Raw genomic sequence first — 9160 nt, forward strand, 5'->3', positions numbered from 1 at the left:
GGTGAGCCCAACTCCCGCTCCTGCTGCCTTGTGGGGAGACGGGGCACGAACAGGCCAGGCCTCCCTCGGAGGAGACGCAGGCCTGGCCTGCCTGGGGACAGGAGGGCAGCCAGCCCAGAGGACATGGGGGCGGGGGCTGGAAAGCCAGAGACCCAGGGAGAAGCCGAGAGACGGCAACAGGGTGGGAGCAAGATCAGAGACAGGAACAGAGAAGGGAGAAAACACGGAGGAGGAATGTTGGCAGAAACACAGGTACCAAGGCACAGGGGGAGCGGCCACCAGGGCGGGGACTGGAAACCCAGGGGCAAGGGACAGACTGAGAACCCAGAGTCCCCGCCACCATCACCTCTCCCTCACTCCCAACCGTCTCTACCCCTACCCCAAGCAGGATGCAGTTTCCATGGCAACCTGGCCAGCCAGAAAGGGGGGCGGGGGACTGCAGAGGAAATTTTCCACATCAGCAGGAAGGGAGGAGGGCGTGATGCAGAGAAGGACCAGGTCGGGTACAGTGGGGGCCACGTGGGGCCCCTGGAACCCCGAATCATCGTGCCCACTGCCCCCAGGATGCTCACCCCGCCCCCAGGCAGCAAACCTGCACCCCCACTTCCAGGCACTACAGGGAGGGGGGAAAGTTCTGGACAGGCTCAAGGGTCAAACGTCCAAAGATCAGCCACTGTCCAGGCCTCGGTGGGGGGCGGGGGGAAGCAGGGAGCAGCCGACAGAGCTCGGACAGCAGACCAGCAGACTCAAGGGCATGGCCCTCGACAGGGTCCCGCGGAGGGTGGGGGTGGTGGGCTACGGCCGGCTCGGTGAGTCCCTGACTGTCTGGGGCCTCTTCCCCAGGCCCCATCATGAAGCCCCCAAAAGCCCTTGTGCCCTCCACAAACACACTTTTCATCTGTCTTTATCTGTGCCCTGTCTCCCTGTCTGCCTGAGCACCTTCCACTTTCCACCGCGGGGCTCCATCCCCTTCTGGGTCCCTGTCCTCCTCCCTCTGGGTCTCTGTCCCCGCCCCGGGTCTCTGTCCCCTCTCTCTGGTCCCTGTCCCCCTCCCTCTGGGTCTCTGTCCCCCTCCCTCTGGGTCTCTGTCCCTCTCCCTCTGGGTCCCTGTCCCCCTCTCCCTGGGTCCCTGGCCCCCTCTCCCTGGGTCCCTGGCCCCCTCCGTCTGGGTCCCTGGCCACCTCCCTCTGGGTCCCTGTCCCCCTCTCTCTGGGTCCCTGTCCCCCTCTCCCTGGGTCTCTGTCCCCCTCTCCATGGGTCTCTGTCCCCCTCTCCCTGGGTCTCTGTCCCCCTCTCCCTGGGTCCCTGTCCCCTCTCTCTGGGTCTCTGTCCCCCTCTCTCTGGTCTCTGTCCCCCCTCTCTGGGTCTCTGTCCCCTCTCTCTGGGTCCCTGTCCCCCTCTCCCTGGGTCTCTGTCCCCCTCTCCATGGGTCTCTGTCCCCCTCTCCCTGGGTCCCTGTCCCCTCTCTCTGGGTCTCTGTCCCCCTCTCTCTGGTCTCTGTCCCCCCTCTCTGGGTCTCTGTCCCCTCTCTCTGGGTCTCTGTCCCCTCTCTCTGAGTCTCTTTTCCTCTCCCCAGGACAGTCCCTTGTCTCCCACCTGCTGACTCAGGGACCGGAAGTGGGCCTAGAACTTGTTTTTGTCTGGAATCGTGACCCAGCACGAATGGCAGGGAGCGTGCCCGCTTCCCTGCAGCTCCAGCACCTCGCTGCCCTTGGGGAGAGGTCAGTGACCTCGCCACGAAAGAGTGGGGTTGCCTGAAGCTCCTGTTCTCGCCTCCCTTGGGTGCTGTGTGATTTCAGGCGAGTCCCTTACCCTCTCTGGGCCTTGGTTCACCCAAACGTGAAATGGGACAGGCCCATCCACCCTGTTTCCCCTCCTGGGCCAGGAGGAAGAGTGCCAGGCCTCTACAGACTGAGGGAACCTGGGAGGGGAGGCCTAATGTTCTCCAAGGCCCTCCCCCATCTCTCCCTCTCCCAGGCACCCTGACCTTGTGGTGGAAGTGGCCCATCCCAAAATAATCCAGGAATCTGGGGCACAAATCCTGCGCTATGCCAATCTCTTGGTGAGCCCCGCCCCTTCCGCCTTGGCCCCACCCCACCCTACAGTGGGATCGGTCCCCTGACCTCAGCCCCTCCCCACTTCATCTGCCCCAGGTGGGGTCCCCCTCAGCCCTGGCTGACCCGGCCACCGAGCAGCAGCTCCTGGAGGCCTCGCGTCGCTGGGACCACGCTGTGTTCGTGGCCCGGGGGGCCCTGTGGGGCACGGAGGACATCACCAGATTGGACGCAGCAGGGGGCCTCCAGGTGAGGGCCCAGTGGGCTCCCCGGGAACCGGAGGGGGCCTGCAGAGACCCCAGACCCCCTGACCCCAGCTGTCACTTCCAGAGCCTCCGTGTCACCATGGCCACGCACCCCGACGGCTTCCGGCTCGAGGGACCCCTGGCGGCAGCGCGCAGCACCGGGCCTCGCACGCTGCTTTACGAAGGCCCTGTCCGCGGGCTCTGCCCCTTTGCCCCCCGCAACTCCAACACCATGGCGGCCGCCGCGCTGGCCGCCCCCAGCCTGGGCTTCGACGGCGTCATCGGGGTGCTGGTGGCCGATCTCAGGTGAGCTAGCCGAGCGGGGCCTGGGGCTGGGGCCGGGCCGGCCGAACTGACCACTCTGCGTGCCCCAGCCTCACGGACATGCACGTGGTGGACGTGGAGCTGCGCGGACCCCCGGGCCCCACAGGCCGAAGCTTGGCTGTGCACACCCACAGGGAGAACCCCGCCGAGCCGGGCGCTGTCACGGGCTCTGCCACTGTCACCGCCTTCTGGCGCAGCCTCCTGGGTGCGGCCAGGCCCCTCCCCGGTGCCAGCGGCGCCCTCCCCGTGCCTGGGCTCCGGTGCTCGGCGGCTCTGATTCTGTCTCTGTTAATTGATCTTTATTTCTGAGTCTCCTTAACCTTCTGCTCCACTACTTTGAATCTTCATCTCTCTCTCTCTCTCTGTCCAAGTCTCCTCTCTCTGAGTCTCTGTGTCCCCCTCTCTCTGGGACCCTAGCTTCTCTGCGTGTGTCTCTGTCCCCCTCTGGGTCTCAGTCCCTCTCTCCAGGGCTTCCTCCACCCGCACCTGCTCTGTCCCTTCCTCCAGGTATCTGTGTCTCCTCCTCTCTCTGCCTCAGCCTTTCATTCCCCGTATCCCCCCGCAGGCTGCTGCCAGCTCCCCTCCAGGCCGGGGATCCATCTCTGCTGAGAAGCCGCCTCCTTCCCGAGAGGACCTCCTCGCCTCATTTACCTCCCCATCACCGTCCCGCTGCTGCCCTGGCCTCTGTTTCCCCGGATCTCCCTCCCATCCCAGTAAATATTGGAGGCTCTTCTCCCAGCACGGTTTGGTGTCTGGTCCCTAGCTGCCTTTCTGTGACGTCACGCTTCATCCTCACACTAGACATGACGCTATCGTAGGGGGCGGGTACACATGGGAGCAACACTCCTGGAAACTATCGCGAGAACCTACTACATTTCCCAGAACCCTCTGAGCAGCAGGCGGCGTGGTAGTGCGCGAAGGGATGGGCCTCTGTACCTCAGAGTTCCGGGATTCACCGCAGGGGCCGACGGGAGTTGTAGTTCCGCGCTCTTGGGGCGAGAGCGGACTTCCGCGTTACGCTGCCCAGACGATCCGAGCAGAGCGAGAACTCTTGAGGGGGGCGCCGGGAGTCGTAGTCCAGCACGCGGGGGCCGCCGGGAGCTGTAGTCCGTCCCGTCTGCCCAGTCAGAGTGGTGCTGCCAGGCCCGCACTCGGAACTCAGAGCCGCCGGCCAGGGGGATGCGGAAGCCCCTTGTTCGGGGGAGCAGAGAGGCAGGCGGGGTGAGGGGCATTGCCAGGCAACGGGCGAGCGCGGCGGTTGGGGTACAGGCCGGGGAAAGAGCTCTGTTACTTGGTGTCCGGGGAGGGGGCCCTGTTGCCAGGTGACAGGAAGAGAGAATCCTGTTGTTTAGTGACAGGGGAGGGGAGTCTTTTGTTGCTAGGCGACCAGAAGAGACCCTGTTACCTAGAGACAGGGGAGGAGTCTCCCTCTATTGCTAAGTAACCAGAGGAGAGACTTGTTACCTAGTTGGGGAGGGTCCTCTGTTGCTAGGTAACCAGAGAGGGAGCCTGTTACCTAGGGACAGGGGAGGAGGGGTTTCTCCGTTGCTAGGTGACCACCATAGGGACCCTTTCACTTAGGGATGCAGCGGGGGTGGTCCTCTGTTGCTAGGTGAGCAAAAGAGAGAGCCTTTTCCTGGGAGTAGAGGATGGAGGTACCCTGTCGCCAGGAAAGGACCCAGGGAGAAGGGTCAGGGGTGCAGTGGCCTCTCAGGCTGTCCCCGCCCCAATGGCAGTGCCCCCAGGGCCTGCTGGCAGGTTGGGCCTCCAGATCCCGGGCCCCCGAGTACCTTCTCCCCACGCCCCCTAAGCAGGAGCCGAGGACGGCATGTCCCAGGCCCCAGGAGCACAGCCGAGCCCACCCTCCGTGTACCACGAACGGCAGCGCCTGGAGTTGTGTGCCGTCCACGCCCTCAACAACGTTCTGCAGCAGCAGCTCTTTACCCAGGAGGCTGCCGACGAGATCTGCAAGAGGTGACCATCACCCACCCTGACCCCTGGAGAAGCGGGGCTTACAGAGGCCGAGCCACCCACCTGGGTCTCATAGCAAGGCAGAGGCAGAGCCCGGGGGCTTTCTGCTGGCCCAATCACCCACCTGGGCTGGACCCGGGGACTCAGAGATGGAGCTGTAGCCTCCGCACCTATCTGTCCCCACGCCGCAGCCCTAGCTCACGCCCCACCCTCTCTTATCTGGGCCCTCCTTGTCCCCACCTCCTCTCCAGCCTCCCAGCTTCCAGTTTTCTCCTCCAGTCCACACAGGGACCCAGCGCTTACCTTGCCCGTCCCCTGCTCACAGCCCTCCTCTGGCTCCCCCGCACCCCTGGGAGATGTCCCAAGCCCCATAGCCTGATAACCAAGGCCCTGCATGCTCTGGTCCCCGCCTCCCTCTGCAGCTTCATATCCCGCCGCTCCCCTCAAACCAAATTCCTCTCCAGTCCCTGAATGAGCCCCACTATGATGCCTCTGGGCCTTTGCACGGGCCATTCTTTCTGTCTGGCACGGCTTCCTCCTCTTGGCATCCTGGAACGTCTCTCCTCTCTATTCAAGATGTCAAACATCACTTTGTTATCTCTCCGCCTCATCCCCGCCTCTGTCCCCACAGCCCCAGCCCAGGCCCCATCAACTCCTGGGCCCTCCCCTTGGCCTCCAGTCTCTCCCCTCCAGTCAGTCCCCCAATGACCTACACCTAGAGATGACCCTGTCTCCCCCTCTCTTGCTCACAGCCCTCCCGTGGCCCCTCAGAATCCTCAGGCATCCCAACCCCTCAGACTGATTATTATAGAACTTATTCATCGCCTGTCATTCAAAACAGGGATCCATCAACTCTTTCATGCCAAGGCCACGCTGGAGACCCAGAAATCAGTCTACTATGAGCCCTGCCTTGAGGGAGGCCAGGGAAACAGATACACAGAAAAATAATACACAAACTTGCCCCTCTCCGACCCCTCCCCCACCCTGCCCACCAAGAACCCAGAGAGAGAACAAAGGTGCCCTTGTTCAGAAGAGGCAGGGCCCAGAGAGACGAGTGGTGACAGGGTGGGCCTCCTGGGCTCGGGGACAGACAGCTGGAGGAAGGGCCGGGAGGCAGGAGCATAGGAGATGTGGTTGGGGACAGATGGCTGGGAAGGGGTGGGGTGGGACGGAGGCCAGCAGGGACCAGACCAGGTGGGGCCTCGAAGGCCAGGCTGAGGGGCTGGGACTCTATCCTGAGGTGATGGGCAGGGCTGGGAGCAGGGGAGGGGCGGATGAGCACTGGGTGCAGGAGGAGCCCCCAGGCCCTGAGGGAGGTGGACTGGAGCAGGAGACTGGAGGCTGGTGCGGGTGCAGGTGGAGGACAGGCCTGAGCAGGGAGAAGTGGTTGGAGGACAGGGCAGAGAGGGTCGGGGGCACGAGGAATCATGGGGGCTGAAGAGAAGGAAGAGTCCAAAGGTCGGGTGACTCACAGACCCTGGGGCTCTCCTGCTCTGTGGGGACTGTGAGGCCTTTCCAGGGGCCCCCAACTCAGCCTCCGACCACTTCCCAACCAGGTTGGCCCCAGACTCCCGGCTGAACCCCCATCGCAGCCTCCTGGGCACCGGCAACTATGATGTCAACGTGATCATGGCAGCCCTGCAGGGGCTGGGCCTGGCCGCCGTGTGGTGGGACAGAAGGAGGTGGGACTCAAGGCGCTGTGTCACGTGTCTGAGCCTGGCACAGGGGGTGCTGTGGGATGGTAGTCAGTGTGGGCTGAAGTGGGAAAGGGGATGAGTGGAGAGAAGGAGGAAGGAAGAGGTGGGTGGATGGAAGGTTTGCGTGGAAGGATGGTGGATGCTGGTGGACTGATGAGTTGGGAGATGGCAGAAGGATAAGTGGGATGACTGGATGGTCAATGGGATGAGTTGATGGACGGATGATGAGTGAACTGATGGTAACTGGGTAAGTGGATGGGGAGTGGGGGGTTGGATGTGTTAAGTAGGCGGTGATTGGGTGATGGGGTGTATGAATAGATGGGTGGTTGAGTGAATATAAGATGGACAATTGGTAGGTAGTGGATAGCAAGTAAGTGGTTGGGTGGGTAGATGGGTGGATGGATGGATGGAGGGGTGGATGGATGGGTAAAGAGTGGATGAGGAGTTGGGTGGCTGGTGGATAAGTTGTTGGTTGGTCGCTGGCTGGCTGGTGGTTGATTGTGTCAGTGGGTGGATGATGTTTGGGTCAACAGTAGATGGACAGTTGGATGGTGGATGCTGGTGGACTGATGGGTTGGGAGATGGGAGAAGGAGGAGTGGGATGACTAGATGAGTTGATGGATGGATGATGGGTGGACAGATGGTAATTGGGTAACTAAGTGGATGGTGAATGGGGGGTTAGATGTGTTGAGTAGGCAGTGATTGGGTGATGGGGTGTATGAATAGATGGGTGGTTGAGTGGCTGAGCGAGTACAAGATGGATAGTTGGTAGGCAGTGGATAGCACGTAAGTGGTTGGGTGGATGGATGGAGGCGTGGATGGATGGGTAAAGAGTGGATGAGGAGTTGGGTGGCTGGTAGATAAGTAGTTGGGTTGGTGGCTGGCTGGCTGGTGGCTGATTGTGTCAGTGGATGGATAATATTTGGGTGAACAGTAGATGGGTAGTTGGATGGTGGATGGTTGTTAGATGGCTGGGAAGTTTGGATGGGTGGGCGGGAGGGTCTGTGGTGTATAATGGATGGATAACAGACTCAAAGGTAGACATGAAGAGTGGATGGAGAAATGGGTGGATGGTGTAGAAGTTGTTGGGTGGATGGTGGTCGGGGGCTTGGATGGGTAGGTGGTGGTGGGATGAACAGTAGATGGGAAGCTGGATGGCGGGTGGTTGCTGGGGGTTTTGATGGGTGGTGGGTGGTGGACGGATGGGTAGGTGGAGTGCGTAATGGATGGATAATGGATAGATGGACAGTGGATGGGTGAAGAGTGAGTTGCTGGGTTGGTGGCTGACTGGGGGGGAGGTTTGGGTGGGTGAACAGGTGAGTGGATGGAAGCAAGGGTGGGCTGACAGAGCACAGTCCTTGGGTGGGCTCGGGCGGCCACCGCTGCCACGCCAGCCTGGGCCCCAGACCCTGAGTGACACTGGGCGCTGACCATGGTGTCCCCGTGCCGCCCCCGCAGGCCCCTGTCACAGCTGGCCCTGCCCCAGGTGCTGGGGCTGATCCTGAACCTGCCATCGCCCGTGTCGCTGGGCCTGCTGTCCCTGCCACTGCGCCGGCGGCACTGGGTGGCCCTGCGCCAGGTGGACGGCGTCTACTACAACCTGGACTCCAAGCTGCGGGCCCCCAAGGCCCTGGGGGACGAGGACGGCGTCAGGTGAGGGGAGGCGACCCCGGGGCTGGGGCTTGGCGCTAGACGGCCTCCCCAGGAGCCCCTGGGCCTCAGTCTCCCCGTCTCTCCACCCAGGGCCTTCCTGGCAGCCGCACTGGCTCAGGGCCTGTGTGAGGTGCTGCTGGTGGTGACCAAGGAGGTGGAGGAGAAGGGGAGCTGGCTGCGGACAGACTGACCCCGCGGAGGAGGGAAGCACGGACAGCCTCCCGCCTGGCACGGTCCCTGTGCGTCCACGTCCGGCTCCCAAGGGAGTGCCGGGGAAGGGCCGGTCCGCACCTCACGGAGCCCGCGGAGGCCCCAGCCCCTTCCCCACACCCCTGCCCCCCAGCGCCGCTGCTGCCTCAATAAACGTGCTGACTTGCTCCTGGCCTGGCCGCGTCTGACTGGGGCCCTCTCCTTCAGTGACTCCGTTCATCGGAGAGCCCGGTCCCCCCATGGGCCATGCGGTCACCCGGGAGACCACGCACGCGGCTCCCTGCCGCCTCCCAGCTTCGCCACGTCATGCGGGTCACTCACCTCTCTGGGCCTGTTTCCTCACGGGGGCACAGCAGAGAACAGCACAATGCCTGCCCTTGCCAGGTGGGAGGGGAGAGACCAGGAGCAAACGAATCAGTGCAGTCCAGAGCGTTCCGTGGGGTACGTGCCAAGGAGCAAGAAGGGGTTTATTTCTTGACTCTCAATTCTACTCCATCAATTGCAGTAATGACCCCAAAGAAGTCCACGTCCATATCCTAGAACCTGCGAGTACGTTCCGTTACATGGCAGAGGGGAATGAAGGTTGCTAATGCACTGACCTCAAAATAAGGAAATTATCCTGCTTTATCCGGGTGGGCCCAGTGTAATCACGAGCGTCCTTAAAAGTGGAGAGGGAGGGCCGGCCCCGTGGCTTAGCGGTTAAGTTCAGCGTGCTCCACTCCGGTGGCCTGGGTTCGCTTCCCGGGCGCGGACCTACACTGCTGTGTTGGCAGCCGTGCTGCGCTGGCAGCCCACACACTGAAAAACAGAGGAAGACTGGCAGGGATGTTAGCTTAGGGCGAATCCTCTTCAGCAAAAAAAAAAAAAAAGGTGCAGAGGGAGGAGGAGAGGAGAGGAAGAAAGAGACGTAAGGAAGGCAGCGGAAGGAAGCAGGGTCAGAGAGACGCTACATTGCTGGCTTTGAAGACGAGAAGGGGCTACGAGCCAGGAAGTGCAGGCAGCCTCC

At 62.3% G+C, this 9160-nt stretch overlaps 2 protein-coding genes across 3 annotated transcripts; both read left to right on the top strand.

The window, feature by feature from the left end:
* Positions 1–619: 619 nt before the first annotated feature.
* Positions 620–3251, top strand: ASPDH (aspartate dehydrogenase domain containing). Its single transcript, XM_087421309.1, has 6 exons — positions 620–809; positions 1577–1721; positions 1978–2062; positions 2154–2303; positions 2385–2605; positions 2674–3251. Exons 1-6 carry the CDS (start codon positions 755–757, stop codon positions 2930–2932), a joined length of 915 nt encoding a protein of 304 aa, XP_087277435.1. The 5' UTR covers positions 620–754; the 3' UTR covers positions 2933–3251.
* Positions 3252–3591: 340 nt separating this feature from the next.
* Positions 3592–8328, top strand: JOSD2 (Josephin domain containing 2). 2 transcript variants are annotated; one of them, XM_087421308.1, is made up of 5 exons: positions 3592–3844; positions 4435–4597; positions 6151–6276; positions 7750–7944; positions 8035–8328. In XM_087421308.1, the coding sequence occupies exons 2-5, from the start codon at positions 4452–4454 to the stop codon at positions 8132–8134; spliced, it is 567 nt and encodes a 188-aa protein (XP_087277434.1). In that variant the 5' UTR covers positions 3592–3844; positions 4435–4451; the 3' UTR covers positions 8135–8328. The 2 variants fall into 2 exon arrangements, with proteins under 2 accessions (XP_087277434.1, XP_014650739.1); XM_014795253.2 differs by having other exon boundaries at positions 3594–3844; positions 4438–4597.
* Positions 8329–9160: the final 832 nt, after the last annotated feature.

Source organism: Ceratotherium simum, chromosome 33, assembly GCF_057802395.1.
Source record: "Ceratotherium simum simum isolate JZ-2026a chromosome 33, ASM5780239v1, whole genome shotgun sequence".
NCBI classification, from domain to species: domain Eukaryota; kingdom Metazoa; phylum Chordata; class Mammalia; order Perissodactyla; family Rhinocerotidae; genus Ceratotherium; species Ceratotherium simum.